Source organism: Chiloscyllium punctatum, chromosome 3, assembly GCF_047496795.1.
Source record: "Chiloscyllium punctatum isolate Juve2018m chromosome 3, sChiPun1.3, whole genome shotgun sequence".
Taxonomy (NCBI): Eukaryota; Metazoa; Chordata; class Chondrichthyes; order Orectolobiformes; family Hemiscylliidae; genus Chiloscyllium; species Chiloscyllium punctatum.
In genome coordinates, this window is record NC_092741.1 from 68,635,714 (window position 1) to 68,658,833 (window position 23,120).

Below are 23,120 nucleotides of genomic sequence, written 5' to 3' on the forward strand. Positions count from 1 at the left end.
GATTGGCCTTTTTTTTTGCACATCAAGTAATTCCTGATTATTTAACATATGACTTATTTTCTTTATTTTCCTACAGGTACACGAATGGTGAGCCCTGCGGCCTTACGAAAGCTGCTTCAATTCTGTAAGGAGCTCTGTCTTCTAGACATTTCCTTCTGTTCTCAGATTGATAGTCGGGTGGTTCAAGAGCTCAGTGCCAACTTCCCAAATGTGTCAATTAAGAAGAGTTACACCCAGTGACCAACCTTACTGTATCCCAAATGATTAATCAGCTCTCTAGTCCTGTTTTGGTTTCTGGGGTTTAACAAAATGAATCTTAAGCTGAATTCCTTCACTATTTGGCATCATTCCTATATTAGAGTCCTTTGTCCTGGGAAGGTGCCAAAAGGTGTAATTATTGCAATCATTTAGAGTTGATCTGGGCTCTCAGAACTAAATTAATGATGACAATGAGTTAAAGTAGAGGTTTACAAAGAACCAAACATGTGTCTTTCTAATAAGTCAATAAGTACATCAAGGTAATGCAAGGTAAATAGATTATCCTTAACTGTGTTCCTATGATAATTGCTTTAATAAATGAGTAAAATTAAAAGATAACTAAGAAACCTATTTTTTTCTCCCAAACATATATTTTTGAATGTGTAAGATTATATCACGCTGTTTACAGAAGCTCAACTTAGTGGAATGGTTCAGAGTAGAACCGATATCAAGGTGATTAGACAGAAGAAGGTGTATTGTTTGGAAGCTTGAATTGAGACTCTGTTTTGCATTTTGATATTTACTTTGTTCACTGAGCAGCGTATATCAAAGAATTGTATTCTTGCTACAAAACTCATTGCACGTTATTGTGCTGAAGGTGAAATATTTGATGTATCACCAACTGTCCCTCAAATTGAGGATGAAGTCTACTCAGGGTCATGAGTTTCTCCCATGGGTCTGTATGTGACTGAGCTGGCCGGTTTTGACGGATCTTTGGGCTCATGGGACAGGACGTCCGAGGGGCAGTAAGATCCAGAGTGCAGGACTTGTTTCGATTTGCTCCGTTCTCTGCTGCCATTCTGCCTTGTCATTAAAGTCTTGGAACTTGAAGCCTGACATGGCTTGACGGACAGGTTATCTCCTTACAGAGTGATTTGTAGCCCTCCCCGACATGAAGGTCAATGCTGCCACACTTCCCTTAGAGTGTCTTTGAAGCTTTTTCTTTTTTCTCCTCTGGAATGTGTATTTGAGCATTAAATTGGTATGGTCTGACTTTTAACCTATTTTCGAAGAAAGTTTTAGAATTTTGATGTTTCTCATGTTACTGTCACAGTAATTCACATATCCCTGTACAAAAAGCTATGTGGTGAGATGGAATGTTGTTAGAAAATAAATTTATGCATGATACAGTTTTCTTTGTTAGTACTTCAGTGTAATTAAGTTTAATGTTCTTTATCTTTAATGTAGGTGTAAAACACAATGCAGGATTAAACTGCAAGGAGTTTAAGTTAAAGATATGATCTTAAAGCAAGCTGAAATGAACTATTTAAAATGTTTCTATTTTGATTTCCTACATTTCATTTTGATGATTAGTGAATATATGCATTGCAGTAGATAAGAGTTCTTCGAATCTGACTGCTATACAAAATTATAGTTATACTAGCACTTGTTAAAACAAGATTAATATGGACTTTAAAAGAAAGGTTAAGTCAGAAGCCATTTACTGTGGATGCTGGAAATCTGAACTAAAAGCAGAAAAGTGCTTGAATTACTTAGAAAGTCAAGCATCATTTTGTGGAGAGAGAAACAGAGTTGCATTTCAGATCAATAATGAAAGGTCATGAAAACGAGTTTCTGTTTCCACAGATGCTGCTGGCTGCATTTTAAAGCATGTGCTGTTTTTATTAAAGCTTAGATTAGGGATTATTTATTGGATTTACATGAATGTATATTTGGTTTAAAAAAACAGGTTTTCTTTGAATATGTGCTTATTTGCACAATAAATTAGATAAACTTTAAATATTTTATAAGATCTGTTCGGTCAACTTTCTTCTGTGTAAATCTTCTAAATTTGCATAGAATCCTCAAATTCAAGGATACCTCTGAATGAAAAGAAAAGAATAATCCAATTTCAGATCAGCTCATGATAACCTTTCTGTTTACAATCCCTGTTGTTTTTTTTCAGGTAGGCTTCTAGTCTGACATCTGTTGTCACTGTGAATGATAATATTGTTCCCCGTGTACTTAGTGTCTGAAAGTGCTCACACAAGTGAATTAAGACTGCAGTCATTCAACAGCAGGTTTATGAAGAAATAAACTGAAATTGATTTCTGAGAAATTCAAAATAAAAGTGTATTGGTATTTAGATGACTCACCAAAGTCACGTTATAATGGCTTTAAAAGTAGTGATAAAAGTAAATGTTGGCATTTATACGATATTTTTAAATTGCTTGACCTTAAACACTCAAAGTAGGTTCAAATATGTATATAATGATAAAAACAATTGAACTGTGAAAAACCTTCCTGTACTATTAATGAGTAAATATTTGTTCACAATGCTAATACGATATTGCCACCAAAATGGTTATAACTTGCTTTTAAAAAATAATAGGAATGAAGAATGGTAGAAGATCCATGCTTTGTTACCAAAATAATATGCATCTGTCTGTACTAACCATGCTGTCAATGGAAATGAAGGATATGGATATTTAAACAAGAGTCTTCTGCATCCATTTTGCATAAAGTATGATTTGAAATACTTTGTAAAGTTATTTGAATGTTAAACAATTTATTTTGGAAATCTGTTTTGTTTGTGCAAAATATCGGACTAAGTCTATTCTCTAAGCCAAGGCAGTATGTATTGTTGACAGCTAGGACTTTGCCAGACCCTCATTTTGCATTAACAAAAGTAAAAAACAAGTTTCCACTGTTGGATTTGAAACAAATAATTAGCATTAATTTATTTGTTTTCTCAGATCAAGTCCCCCCCCCCCCCCCCAACCCTCATGTGCAAAGTTTACAGTGTGTAGGTGACAAAATAAAGAATCTATAATAATCAGGATGCTGAGTTTAATCCTACAAATGCTTAAGCACCCTATGACATTGAAATGAACGCGTTTTCTAATGTATTGGTAGAAAGAGATGTCATGAAAATATTATTCCTTTGTCCAACCTTGGAAATCACTGCTGCATTAAATAAATATTTTGGAGAAGTAAGGTAAAAGTCTGTACGATAAATCAGTTTTAATTCTAGCACTTCATTGGATTCTGTTTAAAAAAAACTTTACATTCATAATTAGAGAATCTTAATGTTGAACTTAAACGCTGTCATTTAGATTCTTTTTTTGTCAAATAACAGACAGTAAACTACTCCAGAGTTGTCTCTTTGACTTCACATTTTTGTTGTTTGTTCAGCTTTATGTATGAACCAGTGAAGTGATTCACATGAAAGCAAGAGAGAGGATAATTTTGTCAAATACATGTATGGTGTTTGTATTTTGTGGTGCCTGCTTATGTACAGCGATGGTCAATGAGCTCCGGATCTGAAGGTTTGAAGTTGACAAATTAGCTTTTCTGAATTAACTGAAAGGAAGTAAATCTGTTGGGAATTTGGGAGATTGAAGGGGATATAGTGAGAGGTATCTCCTAGACTGTTTGAGCATAGGGGTTTCATGTTCAGATTGCAAGGAAGTCGAAACTGCAAAAAAATTAAAAATTAACAGAAGACTTCAAATGTACTGCAGATTTAGGGTTTTATTTGTTGTCAGAATTCCAAAACACTATTTGTACTTTGGGCAGTTCCTTGTTAATGTTCTGATTCATCAGCACAACTTGGTAATAAATGATGAAATTAAGACATTTTCTTCATGGTGTTGTAATCTAAACCTTCACAAGGTGACTGACACTCTGCAGGAAAGTCAGTGTAACACATGTTAACAGGGCCGTAGGGTGCATTTCAACAGAAAACGTGCTGTCTGTCCATCTCAACGACCTGACCATCTGCCTTTGGTTGGATGAGCCACAAAGTTACAGGGTTGTTGGAAATCATACAAAAGTTTTCTCACCCTCCCAGCTAGAGAAGCAATTCATAAAAGTGGAGAAAAATGAAAAAAAAGGAAGATGAGTTGTCACAAAAGCTGCATTTTTAAGCATTTCTAAAATTAAAGTGCAATGTTTTCTTGAACTTTAGTTTACATTAGATTACATTACATGAGTGTACGCATTTTGTAGCAACAGACAATTGATTTTTTGACACAATAACTTGTGCCACATGTTAACAAATCTGATTTTGATGAATTGTATTTTTGAAGGCTTGGGATAATGTAGAACCATCCCTCTAATTTTTGACGTAAAAGAATGCTTGTGTTTGATGCTTTGAAAAGTAATTATTTTTATAAACATTTCTTGTGTTAATAAAATCTTTCAATGCTATAATCTAATTATATGGGTGCTATTTATTATTCCAGGGGTGAAGCTTCACACTTTTCCACTCACTGCTTTGCAGTTGTAATTACTAATTGTGACCTTGATTGTGAAGCTTCATGCTGCCTGATATTAAATGCAGTCAGTGTACCTCATTAAATGGAGGTACTTTGATCAATAATGGCAGATAGATATTGGAAAAATAGTTACCAAGATTCTTTACTTCTGAATGAATGACAAAGGACTCATTCAGAAGTTGACAACAGCTATGATCGGAAGCTTTAAAGTAGGTTTAAAATTATAGGCATACAATACTGCAGTTAATTCTCTGCTGTCAACACAAATAAATTTCAACCATACTGTCATACCTTGGCTCCCAATGTCGGGACCAAAGCAATTCCTGAGCCTGCACAGATGGATGGAGAGACAATTTTGCTGGCAGAGGCTGCCAGTACTTTAAGGGGATGCCAGTAAGACATTAATTAAGGACAGTGGTCCACCCCTTTTGAGCTGCCAGTGCAGTCAGATGGCCGGCAGCCTTGCACTCTTGGCAGTGCCAACATTCTGGTGAGCCTCTGTGGAAGCTGCAAAGAGGACAGGGCACTTTCACTTGAAGTGCTCATGAAGGGTTAATAAGTGGAAAATAGATGTTCAGGTGCCCGGCAGACTGGCCTTGATAATGAGAGGGGAGAACCCTCACGCAACATCTAAACTGCTGTACGAGCACAGAACCTTTGAAAAAGAATCCACTCCTCATTGAAACTGAGGCTTGTAGAGTCGCTGTCAACAGCCCGATGAATTGGCCAACCTCCTCCTATTGGGTGGTGTTCCCACCTTGGATGATATTTTTCTGAAAGTGTGAACACATTGGGCTTCCTTTGGTGCCCTCTGCAGCTATTTTACCACCTCTCAGCCTGTCTCCAAAGGCTGGTCAAACAGTGACCTCACTGCCTCAAAAGTGGAATTATAACTCGGTTCAAGGTATTATGGCAGTAAAATGGGAAGCTGGGCACTACAATTTCAGGCAGTCCATTGGATCAACTGGTCTCTTTCTTAGCTTGCTAAAGTATATTTTTAATGTTATGAAAACATATCTATTTCTGTTCTCATTCTGAAACGTTAAGGATATTTTTTCTGCCTCAGCACTGGGAAGGATCAGTACATCCATAGTATACTGTGTCCATGTCCACACTTATCTGTTTTTCCTGTCCAAAGTCAAACACTAGTGCTTTCCTGCACTGATTTCCCTCTGGCTGGCCTTTGTTCCTGCTCTGGTTTCTGATACTATCATCTTTGAAATTGTTTTATCGAGCAATAACAGCCAGAAGATATGCAGATCCATTGGAAATGTTTATGTTAATATTTTAAGCTTAACTTGGAGATGGGGTGGGTGAGGCAGTGGGAGCCGTTAGCATGTTACCTTACCCTGCCAAGCCCTTCAACCAACTTCTGAGGTGCATCCTAACCATAGCTCCAGACAAAAGAAGTCAGAAATGCCTCTTCCTAATTTAACTAAAAGCCATGTTCTGCTTCCCATTCCAAGCCTCTTTTGGGGGAAAGTCTACAACTTCATAAAAGTGGCAAAGACCCAAAGCAAGAGATTTTCTACCCTGGTGTTTCTTAGAGAAAAAAAGTCAGGAACATTGACACTTGAAAATTTTCTAGAGCTTAGTCTGAGCGTATGCATCTTCAGCCAGGTACAGCGCACTATTATGATCGTGAAATACTGTGGATGATGGAAATCTAAAAGATAGGAAAAGCTGGAAATGCTCAGCTGATCAGACAGTGTTTGTGAAGAGAGCTTATGCTTTCTGTTATTGAAACTGACCTGGTGAACGGTTATTGAGCTGAAAAGTGAAATGTGTTTCTCTTCACATTTGTGAAGAGCCAGACAAACTGAGTATTTCTAGCATTTTCTGTTTTTATTTCATACAGTTTCCTGTTGGGGAAAATGAAGCAATCAAACTACAGCACAGATGTGTTAACTGTATTTTATACCCTAAAACTATTTGTCTTTAGTTGGTGGTGGCAAGCAAACATTTGGTCCAAAAATATTGAGATCTTAATGTCATTAAAATACATTGGAATGGTAATATATAAAGGGCAGAGAGGCAAGAGTTTTTCAAGGATGCCTGGGAAAATGTTTATGATTAATATATTCTGGCTCAGTGAGGAAAAAGCATTACCGAATCTGGTTCTGGGAATATGCTGGGTAAAATGGATCAGTAACAAGTGGGAACATTTATGTAATAGTGGTGGACATAGTATCATAATGTTTAGGTTAGCGGCTGAAAGTGACAAGAACCAATCTAAATTAAAAATACTAGATTGGTGGAAGAGCAATTTCAGTAGTGTAAGAAGAGGTCTGATCCAAGTCATTAGAATCAAACATTGAACAACGGATTGTTTTTAGATAGGGCTAAGGTACAGTCAAGGTGCATTTCCTTGAGATTGAAAGATAGACAATCAGTTCCAGAGCTCCCTGGATGATGAAGCAGTGATAACACACATATGAGAGATATCAGTTTGAAAATGAGTACGAACGATGCTGAGTATAGGAAATTCCGAGTGCAGATATAAAATAAAAATTGGAGAGGCAACAAGACTGAAAAATGCCCAGTAGCTAATATCAAAGGGAATCTAACTTTCTTTTCAGGCATATCAATGACAAAGTGTAGAAAAGGGAGAGGTAGGCTGATTAAGAATTGAAAAAGGAATATGCATGGAGGAAAAGAACATGGTTGAGGCATAAAGTGATATTTTATGTCTTTACTAAGAAAGAAAATGGTACTAAAATCATAATTATAGTGGAGGTAGTTGATGATATGAGCTAAAAACAATAGGTTATTAGAAAGGCTAACTGAAATTAAAATTGATAAGTCATCAAAAGCAATGGAAGCCAGAGGTAATGTATCCAAGGTTACTAACAGAAGTAAGGGAGGAAATTGTGGAGGCTGGAACTTTGCTTTGTAGATATTGGGATAGTCGCAAAGGATTGGAGAATTGTAAGTTCATACCTTTGATCAAAAAGAGTGAATGATCATCTTATCAACTATAGTCCAATCTATTTATGTCAATGATGGGAAAGCTTCATGAAGCAATAACTCAGGACAAAATTGATGAATATTTCGTCATGTGAGGATCAAATAGAGAAAGCCAATTTGTTAAAAACAAAGTATATTTAACTGATTTGATTGAGAGTCTTGATGAGGTAACAGGGTTGATAAAGATAATGTGGTGCACAGTGACTTCCACATGGCATTTGATAAAGTGCTATGTAATGGGTTTGGGTAGGTACATAATGAAGTTCCCCATGGACTCATGTTAAGACTACTGCTTTCCTTGATCTAGATGAATGACATAAATATGGGTGTATAAGGAACAAATTCAAAATTCGCAGATGACACAATTTGGAAGCTTTGTGAACTACAAAGAGGATTGTGATACACACCAGGAGGATATAGGATGATTAAATGTGTTAATATGTGGTTGATGAAAATTTGTGCAGAGAATTGTAATACAGTTTAACAGGAAGAGCAAAGAGGCAATGCAACGTTGAAGGCTGTAATTCTGAAGTGATTGCAGGAATGTAAAAAATGGGTAGGGCAGATTGTATGAGTAGGTAGGAAATATTAGACTCCTGGGCTCTGTAAACAGGGCCATAGAGTACACAAGTAAGAAAAACGTAATATGTTTTTATAAGTAACTGGTTTATCCTCAACTGGAGGACAATTCTGGGCACCAGACTTCAGGAAAGACATGAAGTCTTTAGTATTCAGAAAGAATTTACCAGATTCCTGGGATGAGGGACTTCATTTATGTGAAAAATTTGGAGAATCTGGAATTGTCTTTGAAGAAAAGGTTGAGAGGAACTTTGGTAGAGATGTTCAAAAAAATAAGCGACCAAATTGCATGAAAGGAAAAAAGGAAAATCTCTGACAGAAAGGGTCACAAGCCAGCGGACACTGATATAAGGTGAAAGCAAATGAACTAAAGGCAATTTGAGGTGAGTCTTGTACAGTAAATGGAAAGGCATTTTGAAATGTATTGTTCAGAGTTTATGATGAAAGTAAATTTAATTGGGGCTATCAGAAGAGAATTGGATAAGATCTTAAAACAATATCAGTTGTCATGCTACAGAAAATAGGTAAGGATCGAGACTAAGAGATCTGCTCTTGAAAGGCAATGGCACAATCAAGAGGGACCAAGTTGAGTTGTTTGCTGCTGAAAAGTAGAATGGGTATAATGTGATTGAATATGGGTATGCTTATTCTGCCCTCTATGTTGTGACGTTTAACTACTGGCAGCAGTTCAGATGTATGGAAAGCTACCCAGGGCTGGTGGATGCTGCTGGTACTGCAACTACCTGCTCAATTAAATGCCCCTCACCACCAAGCTTGTCCATGGTGGTGGGCATTAAATTCAATCCATTAACTCCATTTTTCTTTCTCTCCCCAGATGTTGCCAGGTCTGCTGGGTGTTTGCAGCACACTCTGTTTTCATATTAGCTCTTCTACTTTGCTCTCTTAAAACCTCAATTTAAGGAATGAGTAGTAACTTCTTGGCCTTTTGTATATCCTGTGTTAATTGATTTGTTTCCTCAATCACTTATAAGACATAGGAGTTGGAGTAGGCTATTCAGTTCATCAAGTCTGCTGATCATTCAAATAGATCATGGCTGATCTGATAATCTTCAACTTTTCACTCTCCTACCATTACCTCATAACCGTTGATTACTGATTAAAACTCTCTCAGGCTTGAATACACTTTATAATCCTGCACTCTGTGGTAAAGAATTCCACAGATTCACAACCCTCTGAGAAAAGAAATTCCACCTCACCTCTACTGTAAATATGAGACCTTCATTTTGAGGTTATGCCCTCTGCCCTTGTACACACCCATACAGGGAAACAATCTTTCTGCATCAACCATTTCAAGTCCCCTAAGCATCTTCTATGTTTCAATAAAGTTGCCTCTCATTCTTCCATTTTTCAATGAGTATAGGTTTAATTTCTCCTGCCAAACCGTTTTGCCATTCCTGGCATAAGCCTAGTCAACCTTTTCTAATCTGCCTTCATTTCCAGTATATATTTCCTTAGACAAGGGGCTCAAACCTACTCACAGTATTCTAGCTGTGGTATGATTAGTGCCTTGCATAATTTTAATAAAACCTCCCAATATTTATACACCATTCTCTTTGAAATAAAGGCTACCATCCGACTTGCCTTCCTATTACCCACTCAATGAACTTCGATGCTATATTTTTGTGAATCATGCATCAGTAGTCTCAAATCCATATTTTCCATATCTTTCTGCAGTATTTTGCAATTTAACTGCTATTCAAGTCATCTATTCTTCCTGCCAAATGCTTAACTTTGCTTTTTTTTCACATTTTATTATATTCTACCTGTTAAGTTTTTGGTTATTCACTTAACTTGACTGTATCCCTCTGCCGACTCTTTGTGTCATCCTCAGCACTTGCCTTCCCACTTATTTTTGTGTCATCAACAAACTTGGCTATAGTACATTAACCTTCCTCATCCAAGTCATTAACACATGTTAGCACTTCACTAATTACAGGTTGCCATCCTGAAAACGTCCTCTGATCCCAACTCTCTATCTTCTATTAATTTTTCAATCCTCTATCCATACTAACATACTACCTCCAACACCATGGACTATTATCTTATTAAGTAGCTTAATATGTGGTACCTTATCAAGTGCCTTCTGAAAATCCAAATATATTATTTCCAACATAATTTCTAAGCCCTATCTGGACAGTTAATTCTCCTGTTTTGAGTCCATTTATTGTAACCTCAAATTAAATTGCACCTTAACTGGTCACTGGCCAAGGCTCATTTAAATAAAATAAGCTCCTGTAGCTTCAATGTATGTACAAAATAACCAGTTGATGCCTTGCAGGAGATATCTTCAGCTATTTCAATGCATATGCTAACCAAACCAGTCAGCTGAATGCCAGTGAGACAACACTTAACATTTAAGTAAACTATTCAGAAGTTATCCAGTGCCGTCAATACATTGGCAAAACTGCCTGTTGAATTCTGGGTATTTAGTATTAGGAGCCACATGATTAGAAAATACAATTATCTGAGTAGCAAAGCCAAAAATATATCTAAATAGCAGTTCACCATGGAGAGGTGGACGTCAAAACAGCAACAGAAAAACAAATACACAACATTATCTTACTGAGAAAACATGTAGGTTTGGAAGCTAAGTTTTTGAATAAATTGGGACAACATGGAATCCACTTTGCCTTATGACATTCTGTACTGCCCACTGCCAAGAAAAGGGAGAGCTAAGAGTTAAACTCAAATCTGTAGATGGAAAATTCTGATGGAGGCTGTTAATGTTCCTGCAGATGCAAATTAATCTAAACTGTCACATGGGAAGTGGCATTTTGCTGTTTCCTACAGTATGTATATTTCCCAAAGGTTTTGTTTTTTTAAAGCTTTTAAATGGAACAGTGTTTTGCCCCAAAATAAATAGATATAATTATCTCCATTTGTATTTCAAGAGCACCCAGTCAAATTTAATAACCGTTAACTTCAGAGTTGTATATGTGTGTTGTAGGGAGAAAGAATGCTTTCTATCACTGAGATCAAACTGCGGAGAGCAACTTGTAACCCACTTGCAAAGAACATAATTGTAATAAAGTCTAGATGCGAGGGGAAATGAATAAAATGTTGTAATTATTATAAACAAAATAAAATCACATGCTGTCTCTAGCCAATATGAATTGGTCATTTTTGTTATATTTTGTTATAAATGAAGACTAATTGATGTGAATTTAATATTTGACAAAATAATAGTAATCAGATTTATTTTGGTGATCATATGCATTCTATTTGTTTGGAACATAATTTTGGGAAAAAAAGAAAATGCCTGAACACTTCTTCCAAAACATGTCAAAATATTACACATGCAACAAATCAATTTAAAGTTAGCATCCATGTGAACTGTTTCATCAGACAGACAGGGCTTGGTTTAAGATTTTATCGAAATAAATATATTGGCAATGTATTTCTCCATGCTGCATTTCATCGAGGTGTCATTAAATTGTGTAATTTATACTCCAGGTTCAGCAATAATGCAAAACAATTTCTGAATAATGCTGATGCTAAACTTAAAGTGAAGGCACAACTCAACCTAAGTTCAAAGAGGAAAGACTTCCAGAGAAAGATGCTTGACACTGCACAAAGCATAAACCTAGCATGATATCTAAATGGTTTTTAAAAGGAATTTGAGATCCATTAGATTCCCACTGCATTTTAATCCCACCTGACATTGAGGCCACTACTTAACTGAGTCTCACATGCCATGTTAAGGAATCAGGGTAGGCCATGACACTGGATTTATAATCTTCTTACACTATAACTTTAGTATCCCTGTGGTATAAAATCACTTGGCTCTGATTTTATAATTAGAGTATTGTTTGGGCAGACTTACTCACTTAAGAATCATGGCAAATAGTATCAGTTCTCATAAATAACTAAAAACTTCAAATAAAAACAGGAATTGCTGGAGAAACTTAGTAAGTCTGGTAGCATCTGTGGAGAGAAAACAAAGTTAACAGTTCAAGTCTAGTGACCTGCCTTATAATACCTTTAGCTAAATTAAATAATTAGATTAGATTCCCTACAGTGTGGAAACAGTTCCTTCAGCCCAACCAACCCTCTGAAAAGTAACTCACCCAGACCCATCTCTCTCTGACAAATGTACCTAACACTAGGGGCAATTTATCATGGCCAATTCACCTGACCTGCACATCTTTAGACTGTGGGAGGAAACTGGAGCACGCAGAGGAAACCCACGCAGACACAGGGAGAATGTGCAAACTCCACACAGGGCTGGAATCGAACCTGACACCCTGGTGTTGTGATGCAGTAGTGCTAACCACTGAGCCACCATGCTGCCCACCCTAGGGCCCAAACAGGAATATTATAATACAATATCTGATAATGAAGCACATAACAAGACATTAGAAAATATCATCCAAAGAGATTGGTCAAAGAGGTAAGTTTATGAAGTATCCTAAAAGAGGAAAGAGAGAAACAGGTTTAGGAAGAAATTCCAAAGTTGAGGCCAAGCTATAGAAAGCACAGCTACCAGTGTTGACAGATTTTAGCTTAGGATTCTCAAGAAGCTAGATTTTGATGGTTTAAGGGCTAGAAGAGAATACATAAGAGTGAGAGGTGACAGCAAGGAGCAATTTCAAAACAAGATGGAGAGTTTTAAAGTTACAGCTTTGCTTAATCAGAAACCAGGTTACATCAATGAGCAAAGATGGACAGTGAGCAAGTTAATACACAGGCAGTAGCATTTCAACTGACCGAGTTTACAAGTACTAAAAGTTAGGGCTCGCCACAATAGTATTAGAATAATTAAACTTGGAGAACAAAGGTATAGATTAAAGTTTTAGTGTCAGATGCATTAGGCAGGTCACTAATCAGATCATTATTGAATATTCAAGAAATCTTCTTTCACACCTACAACAAAGCAATTTTGAATACCATCAGTAATATTTCACCAACACTATCAAAGCACAGAAAACTGATAATGAATAGGGCTGATATGTCTGATTCAGCAGGATTCTAATGGTACTTTCTGCCAGAAAACATGTTAGTTCATTGAATTTATAATTTGGTTTGATTTATTATTGTCACATGTACTTACTTACAGTGAAAAGTTTTGTTTTGTGTGCAGTACAAGTAGATCATAATGTACAAAGATCATAGGGTGAACAGAGTGAGGAATACAAAGTTATGGCTCCAAAGAAGGTGCACAAAAAGCAAGATCAACATTAGGTTTGAAATTTGAGAGTTCCATTCAGAAGTCTAGTAACAGCTGGGAAGAAGCTGTCCTTGAAACTGTTGGTACGTGTGTTTAAGCTTTTGCATCCTATGCCTGATGGAAGAGGTTGGAAAAGATTATAACCCGGGTGGGAGGCATCTTTAATGATATTAGCTGCCTTTGAGAGGCATCAGTCAGTGTAGATGGTGTTGTAACTTGTTACAATCCTTTGGGGATGTTGAGTTTAGGAGTTGGTAAGTTATGTTGGTAATTTATGTCCAGTTCTGATTGCCCTTTTATATAAGTGATATTATTAAGCTATAGAGGTTTCAGAAGAGATTTACCAGGACGTTGCCAGGTATGGAAGGTTTGAGTTGTAAAGAAAGGCTTGATAGGCCGGAACATTTTCACTGGAGTATAGAAGGTTGAGAGGTGACCTTGTAGAGGTCTATAAAATCATGAGAGATATTGATAGGGTTAAGGGTAGGTGTCCTTTTCCTAAGATGGGGGATTTAAAAACTAAGGGGCATATTTTTAAGATGAGAGAACAGATTTTTCAAAAAGATTTGAAGGCAATTTTCTTTACACAGATGGTGATTCACATGTGAAATGAACTTGCTGAGGAAGTGGTGGATGCAGGTACAGTTACCATGTTTGAAAGATACTTAGATAAATACATGAATAGGAGAGGTTTGGAGGATATGGGCCAAGAGCAGGCAGGCAGGACTAGTTTAGTTTGGTATTATGTTTGGCACGAACTGTTTGGACCAACAGGTCTGTTTCTGTACTATATGATTCTATGACTATGTTTAAGGACGAATTCTGGTTGGTATCTGCCACAATACTCCACCAGGACAACTGTTCATCTTTTCCATCAGATGCAAGCGAGAGTAAATCTTCTACATGTCATTCCTTTATGACTCCAATAACTGAACTATCTCTTCTTTCAACGATGACACTGAGATAAAATAAACAAACTAACCTTCAAATTAAGTCTCCAGCCTGAATTGTTGTTTCATCAAATAATTAAAACAGAGGATCTCTATAGTGCAGAAAGAGACCATTTGACCCTCTGGTCTGCACCACCCTTTGAAGAGCACCCCCTAACACATCCCCAGACTCTTAATTGTTTTTTTTTAACCACAGCTAACTTATACATCCTTGGATGCTACAGGTGAATTTCTGGCATGGCCAATCCACCAAATCTGCACATCCTTCGACTATGGGAAGAACCAGAACACCCAGAGGAAACACATGTAGGCATGGAGAGCGCGTGCAAACTCCACACAGACAGTTACTCGAAGTTGGTATCAAACCTGGGTCCTTGGCGCTGTGAAGCAATGTGATATGCTTTGGATGATTCAACTAGAAATGCAAACAAAGTATTCTTGCTTCAACATAACTCGTTGATTCCGAGCACCTGAATAATTTATGTTGCTAATAGTGTTTACTTCCTGGTTATCCCATGGTAAATCTTTGATGCTTACCATTAAGTGGATAAAGTTATTGAATATTACTATTTACAGATACAAGCAAAGTCAGAAGTTTGATAAGCAGTTTACAATGGACCACTTTTTAAGTAATGTCAACAATCAGGCATAATGCCATTCTCCATCAGCTCTTCCGCCATTAGTTCCATCAGTTACTTTCATTGATTCCAATAGTGACGAGTCTTCTACAGTCTCATTCAAGCAATCTTCCATTGCTTTAAATAGTTCCAATACTTTAAATGTTGATAAAACAATTTTCATTACATGTTAATAAGAATAGATCTAAAAAAATACACATCAGGAATGTAACCCAATTCATGTTACATATTTTCTTATGAGGAGCTTGTTTTTAAATTTGGGCATGATTTTGTTAGCATCCCATTCTTGGCAGCACCATACACACAATAAACAAAGAATGGCTGTACCTGTATATGTTTGTAATGCTCTTAAATCATTTTTCCTGAATTTTGTTCGGAATTTAGTCTGGAAAAAATATATTTCAAAAGTAATTATTGGTGTGTGATCAGACTGACCTTTAGCAAGTCTAACGTTTGTTGAGATAAGTTAGCCTTTCCAGTCACCTGCACTGTTACTTGATTGTTCAACTTGCAAAGAATATATACAGGGAGAAAGTCAGGACTGCAGGACTGGAGATCAGAGTCAAGAGTATGGTGTTGGAAAAGCACGGCAGGTCAGGCAGCATACGAGGAGCAGGAGAATCGATGTTTCAGGCATAAGCCCATCAGGATGAAGGGCTTATGCCTGAAATGTCGATTCCCCTGTTCCTCGGATGCTGCCTGACTTGCTGAGCTTTTCCAGCATCATACTCTCGAAACAGAACATACATACTCTCGATGAAAATTCAACATGCACTCTCAACACCAACTCAAAATTTAAATTTACTGTTCCTTAGGGTTTTGAGACCACATTAGATTTGAGCCTTATCCCACCTTGTGTATTATCAAAAAAACCAAATGAAGCATTTTGTACAATTGCTTTTCCTAATGGAACAACCTTAATATTTATCCTTCAATGTTTTGATAAGTCATCTAATGTGGTGTTTTCATGAATGACTCATTTGTTAGAAGTTGGCTGAATCCAATCCTTCACTTTCCCATGAATCAAGTATTTTCTTAACAATTGTGACATTATTTTACAAATTGGACAGACAAAATATTGTTTTCTTCATTTAAGCCGTCCATGTAAGTACCTGGGCAGTGTTTGACTTTTCTGCATAGATTCCTTAAGGACAGCAAGTTTATTTTGTGGCTGTGCTCTTACTTTACTTTCTGAGCATGCTTGTTTCAGTTCACATTTGATGAATGAGGAAATATTTGGGCTACAACTGTCATATTCTTAACCAACAAGTGCCTGTGAAAGAGATATTGGACAATTCTTCATTGTACCCACATACAAGTGTAATTGCCTTGTTCACTTGAGATTATAGTTCAAAGTTTGAGAAGGTGCAGTAGAATTGACATCCACATAAATCTTTTTTTCTCTGGCAGTCCCTTAGGGTCAAATATGATTTGCTTCTACTGTAGGGGTTGGTGGGGGAGCAGGGACAGGATGGGGCATAGGTTCTGTGGTGGCTGAATAGTCCAATCCTAGTGCCACAGACTTATCAGCCAAAGGTTAGGTGTGTGGTGTTTGAGGAGGCAGATATATGTGCCCTTTCTGCAACCTGTGCTTGGCCTCCATTTGGTAACGCTCAAAGTGTTTGGCATCTTTGCAGTGCTCCTTTTCCAGTTTGTGTATTCTAGTGCAAGTGGTTCTCATGTGTCAATGGGGATGTTGCATTTGCTTAGGGAGTCTTTCAGGGTGTCCCAGTGGTGTTTCCTCTGCCCTTTTTATGATCGCTTACTGTTGCAGAACTCAGAATAGAGAACTTGTTTAGGGACACTTTGTCAAACATGCAGACAATGTGGCCCACCCATCACAGCTTGTTGTGCATGGCCAGTACCTCAATACTGAAGATACTGGCCTGGGAGAGGATGCTCATTTTGGCAAGCTTATCTTACCAGTGCATATATAGGATTTGGGGAAGGCAGAGCTGGTGATACCTATCGAGGGATCTGAGGTATCCGCTGTACATAGTCCATATTTCTGATGTGCGCAGGAGGGTGGGGAACATGGCTGCTCTGCAGGTCATGAGGTTGATGCTGGGTCTGGGGTCTCAGACTTTGAACATTTTCTTCCTCAGGCATCCAAAGGCTGCACTGATGGATTAGATTTGATGTTGGATTTTATTGTCAATGTCTGCTCACATAAAGCAGAAGCTCCTGAGGTATGCAAAATGATCCTTGTTGTCCAGGGGCTCATCATGGATTTTAATAGTCAGTGACAGTGTTTCATTGCAAGAGTGAGCTGGTAGAGAAACTTTGTTTTCAAAATGTTTAGTCTGAGGAGCATTCCCTCATACTGCTCAATGAATGCATTGACGATGATTTGTATGTCGACCTCCAAATGCATGTACATGTCAGTGTTCACTACATACTGCAGCTCGATGACAAAAGCTGGGTAACCTTGGTTCTGGAAGAAAGTGAGGACTGCAGGTGCTGGTGAATCAGAGTCAAAAAGGGTGGCGCTGGAAAAGCACAGCAGATCAGGAAGCATTCGAGGAGCAGGAGGGTCGATGTTTCGGGCATAAGCCCTTCAACATTGACTCTCCTGCTCCTCTGATGCTGCCTAATCTTGGTTTTGGTCTGGAGGCACCAAAAGTTTCTGCTTCCTGCTTAGTCTGTTGGTTAGCTCACTCTGATGGGGAGCTTCATAGAGATGGGGTGGAGTGTTGTGGCAAGGAAGGTGGAGAAAAGCAATGGTTTGATGATACGATCCTGTTTGCACTCATATTGATGTATGGCGGATCAATTGACTCGCAGGTCTTCAAGAAGTAGGTGAAGAATGGTGATGCATTTCTCTGGGCAGCCAGATTTGAGGATTTTCCACAAACCCTCCCAGATTGTTAGAGTCTTCAGTGATTGGTGCTGTTAATCTTGGATTTGTCGTGCACTGAAATCTTGAATGTATTCTGAACTTGGGTTTAAAACTATTGGAGATTGAGTCCACTCAATCTTATCTTCATTGCACTCAATTGTATTATGTGTTTGTTCTTCCTGTCTAATTCTCATTAGGTTCCAAAATGGAATATTAATTAACCTGTTTATTGTTGCTTTGCATTTCTTTGAAATTTGCAGGTTATCCAAGTTTGATCAAATTGTGTATGAAAGCAGGAATTATAAGAGGTGGATCAATCAAGATGCAGAATGTATTCTTTCCATACACTTAAAGGTATGGGGAGTGTTGCTGAACAAAGAGACCTTGGAGTGCAGGTTCACAGTTCCTTGAAAGTGGAGTCACAGGTAGATAGGATATTGAAGAAGGCATTTGGTATGCTTGCCTTTATTGGTCAGTGCATTGAGTATGGGAGTTGAGAGGTCATGTTGTGGCTGTGCAGAACATTTGTTCAGTCTTTATTGGAATACTGCATGCAATGCTTGTCTCCCTGCTAAATGGAAGGATGTTGTGAAACTTGAAAGATTCAGAAGAGATTTACAAGCATGTTGCCAGGGTTGGAGAGTTTGAGCCATAGCAAGAGGCTGAATAGACTTGAGCTATTTTCTCTGGAGTGTCGGAGGCTGAGGGATAACCTTATCGACATTTATGAAATCAAGAGGGGTATGGATAGAATAAATAGACAAAGTATTTTCCCTGGGGTGAGGGAGTCCAAAACTAGAGGGTATAGAGTTTTAAGGTGAGAGGGGAAACATTTAAAAGGGACCTGAGAGGCAACTTGTTCACACAGAGGGTGGTGTGTTTATGGAATGGGCTGCAAGAGGAAGTGGTGGAGGCTAGGGTAATTACAACATTTAAAAGACATTTGGATGTTTATATGGATAAGAAGGGTTTGGTGGGATATGAGCCAAGTGCTGCCAAATGGGACTAGATTTATCTAGGATATCTGGTTAGCATGGCTGAGTTGGACCAAAGAGTTTGTTTCTGTGCTGTATATCTCTATGACTCTAAGTCAAAAAATATTTAGTTGCTAAAAGTATCCTATTTATTGTGTATTCCAAATAGAAATGCAATAGACTGGGTTAATCTTGTTATTCATGATTGATCCTTGGGTTTATTCTAAGGCTGGACTAGGTAATGCCTCAGCTTTGAAAGATTCTCTATTTTTCCCTCTCTTTATGTAGTGCATAGAACATTGAACATAGGACAGCACAGAACAGGCCATTCGGCTCTTGATGTTGCGCCGACCTGTGAACTAACCTTACATTAGTGGGCGGCACGGTGGCACAGTAGTTAGCACTGCTGCCTCACAGCGCCGGAGACCCGGGTTCAATTCCCGCCTCAGGCGACTGACTGTGTGGAGTTTGCACGTTCTCCCCGTGTCTGCGTGGGTTTTCTCCGGGTGCTCCGGTTTCCTCCCACAGTCCAAAGATGTGCAGGTCAGGTGAATTGGCCATGCTAAATTGCCCGTAGTGTTAGGTAAGGGGTAAATGTAGATGTAGGGGTATGAGTGGGTTACGCTTCGGCGGGGCGGTGTGGACTTGTTGGGCCGAAGGGCCTGTTTCCACACTGTAAGTAATCTAATCTAATCTAATTATTACATCATCATTCATATGCTTATCCAAGGACTGTTTAAATGCCCCTAATGTGGCTGAGTTGACTACATTGGCAGGCAGGGCGTTCCATGCCCATACCACTCTCTGACTAAAGAACCTCCCTCTGACATCTATTTTAAATCTATCACCCTTCAATTTGCAGCTATGCCCCCATTTGTGAGCAGATGTCATCATCCTCAGAAAAAGACTTTCACTGTCCACCCTATCTAATCTTCTGGTCACCTTGTATGTCTCTATTAAATCCCCTCTTAGCCTTCTTCTCTCCAATGAGAACAAGACCCAAGTCTCTCAGCCTTTCCTCATCAGACCTTCGCTCCAGACCAGGCAACATCCTGGTAAATCTCCTCTGCACCTTTTCCAATGCTTCCACATCCTTTCTGTAATGGGACAACCAGAATTGCACACAATACTCCAAGTGAGGCTGCACTAGCGTTTCATACAATTGCAGCATGACGTTACAGCTCCCAAACTCAGTCCCTCTACCAATAAAACCTAACACACCGTATGCCTTTTTAACAGCACTATCAACCTGGTTGGCAACTTTCAGCGATCTATGTACAGGACACCAATATCCCTCTGCACATCCACAGTACCAAGTATCTTTCCATTGACCCAGTATTCTGCCTTCCTGTTATTCTTTCCAAAGTGAATCACCTCCCATTTACCTGCATTGAACTCCATTTGCCACCTTTCAGCCCAATTCTGCAGTTTTTCCAAGTCTCCCTGCAACCTGCAGCATTCTTCCACACTGTCCACTACTCCACCGACTTTAGTATCATCTACAAACTTACTAACCCACCCATCTATGCCTACATCCAAGTTGTTTGTAAAAATTGCAAACAACAGATAGGGGTCGGGTTTGGGATAGGAGTCCCAAAACATGATAGTAGATGGGGGAGATCTTCAAGAAGTGTTGCCCTGCTTGCTTTTCCTCACCTCTCTTCACTTATCCTTCTCTGCCCTCCATGTAAACTATAATAAGCTGCCTATTTTCCTCAGATATTCATTCTCACACTGATGTAGTAATTATATATTACCAAATACTTGATTGCTGTTTTAAACTAGAGTCAAAATGTGTGACGCTGGAAAGGCACAGCCAATCAGGCAGCATCCGATGAGCAGGGGAGCTGACATTTCGGGCATAAGCCCTCATAAGAAATGTGGGGAGGGGCCCAAAGGAGCTGAGAGATAAATAGGAAGGAGAGCTGAGGCGAAGGTAGCTAGGAATGAACTAGGTAGATGAAGGGGGGTGATGGTGATGGTGATAGATTGGAGGGTGGAGCAGATAGGTGGGAAGGACAATGGACAGTTCGGATAGTGCAAGAGGGTGGTGCCAAGTTGGGCGGTTGGATCTGGGATAAGGTGGAAGGAGGGGAGATGAGGAAACTGGTGATATTGACATTGATTCCGTGTGGTTGGAGGGTCCCAAAGTGGAAGATGAGGTGTTCTTCCTCCACTCGTCGGGTGGCTAGGATTTGGTGGTGGAGGACTGCTATAGATCTCTCCTAGGACACTTCAAAACATAAAATACTCTGATACTGTACATGAGTTCTAAGCAAACTGTTGCCATCAAACTTGTATCGACCTGTTTCATAAGAACTCTCTTGTCCATACTCGATCACATGATATTTTTGTTCATGCAGGGGATGTGGGTGTTGCTGACTGGACCAACATTTATTGCTCATCTCTGAATGCCTAATGAACTGACTGGCTTGTTAGGGCCATTTCAAATAACAGGTAAGAGTCAACCATATTGATGTGAGCCTGTAATTACATGTAGGCCAGACCAGGTAAAGATTATAGATGTCCTTCCCTGAAGAACATTTCCGAATCAGAGATGGGAATTTACAACAATTCACTTATAAACCTCGATAAGGTCACCCCTCAGCATCTGCCAATACAGGGAAAACAAAGGCTGAGGGGTGACCTTATGGAGGTTTATAAAATCATGAGAGGCATGGATAGGATAAATAGACAAAGTCTTTTCCCTGGGGTGGGGGGGAGTCCAGAACTAGAGGGCATAGGTTTAGGGTGAGAGGGGAGAGTGACCTAAGGGTCAACTTTCTCACACAGAGGGTGATATGTGTATGGAATGAGCTACCAGAGGAAATGGTGGAGGCTGTGCAATTACAACATTTAAAAGGCATCTGAATAGGCATATGAATAGGAAGGGATATGGGCTGGGTACTGGCAGGTGGGACTAGATTGGGTTGGGATATCTGGTCAGCAAGACAAGTTGGACTGAAGGGTTTGTTTCCATGCTGTACATCTCAATGACTCTATGACTCTATGATAATCATTACATGGCCAGCTACTAAAAGATAAGTTTTTAATATCAAATTTTCATTGATTCAAATTTCATCATTAGCCATGTGGGATTCAAACCCGCTGTATCCATAGAACATTAGCCCGCAGTCTCTGGATTATGAGTCCAGTGGCAATATCACAACATCACTGCCTCCCTTAGAATTTAATACCTCCTGTCAAATATTTGGTGGTTCTTTAATTTTAATGTACTTCATTTTGACTCAGAGTTCTGATTATTCCCAACTCACAGTGAGCCGTTTTAAAAAAGGTATTGGGTTGTTGGCATCATTGACAAACCTGATGTTTTATGTTCACATCCAGTTACTGTAAGATAATGATGGTGGTTATCTTCTTCTTTAATCATTGTAGTCCATGTGGTGAAAGCACTCAAATAAAGTTGTTCCAAGATCCAGAAAGCACAAAAGAATGCTGAATTATTCAGAAGAATCAGAGTGTCTGAGTTGGTGGGGATCTTGGATGTACAGTGATTACAATGCATCGACTACCATTGCACTGTAGATAGGAGAGGCTGAAATGCTTTGGTGATAAGCACCAAAGAAATCCTGGTGAATTGCTGCAGTGAAACCTGTAGATAATTAATTATGCAGATAGGATGTGCTATAAGTTATTGTTTAAGTTAGTAAGGGGAGTGTTGATCAAGGGGTCTGCTTTATCCTGGATGATATAGAGCTAATTGAGTGTTGTTGCAATTGTACTTATCAGTCAAGTGGAGCGTATTCCAACACCTCCTGATTCGACTCTTGTAGATGGAATACAGGCTTTTGGGATTTTGGAACCTTACATTGCTCACCCCTTTTGAAATATTAGTATTGTTTTATCTGTACTTTGACATTCCCAACAAGGCGAGATGGATCACATGTGACCTCCCCCCAGCCAACTGTTAACTGGCAAGAGCAGACTGGTAAACTGCAGACTTTCTTTTTTAAATTGCCTATCCCTAATTACCCTGGAGAAAGTGAAATTAACTTCCCAGTGGAAGGTTGCCTTCTCAAAAAATAGTAATTCCTTTCTTGTTCCAATGAATGTGATCTGACTGAAGAATGAAGAGACCTATTTCATTGTTTTGAACCAGTAGAGAGAAGAAGCTGGTGTCTTTGACTACCTACAGTTTGGGGTCAAGACCTATCCTTAATTTAAAGGCAGAGAGGTCTTTCTTCTACTAAAACAATCACTGATCATTGGGAGTGCAGAATGCATTACTGTTTGATTAGTTGGAATTTGACATATTCCACTTCTTCAAATGAGAACCAAGAACTAAGAGTGAAAATGAATTATCTTTTCACTGAAATTAACCCTTGATCTCCTTTTGTTTCTATTCAATCAACTGTTGAGTCCAACCTCTTGTCAGTTTTTGTTTGTTTTCTACAAGTATTTATATACATTGCAAGTAATATAGACAGCAGACAGCCATCGAGTTAAAACTAAATTGCTGGAATATCTAGTACCTTCCTCACCTTTA

The 23,120-nt window shown here is 38.7% G+C and overlaps 1 protein-coding gene across 3 annotated transcripts in view; it reads left to right on the plus strand.

The window, feature by feature from the left end:
• The window catches only part of fbxl4 (F-box and leucine-rich repeat protein 4), a 134,001-nt gene that overhangs the window by 105,117 nt on the left and 5,764 nt on the right, over window positions 1–23,120 (plus strand). The window contains exons 8-9 of one of the 3 annotated variants that reach the window (XM_072554875.1): window positions 77–124; window positions 2,165–4,413. In XM_072554875.1, coding sequence (XP_072410976.1) covers window positions 77–124; window positions 2,165–2,181 — 65 coding nt within the window. In that variant the 3' untranslated portion in view covers window positions 2,182–4,413. Of the gene's footprint in view, window positions 1–76; window positions 4,414–23,120 lie in introns of those variants that run through there. The other 2 variants (XM_072554869.1, XM_072554860.1) reach the window with 2 other exon arrangements.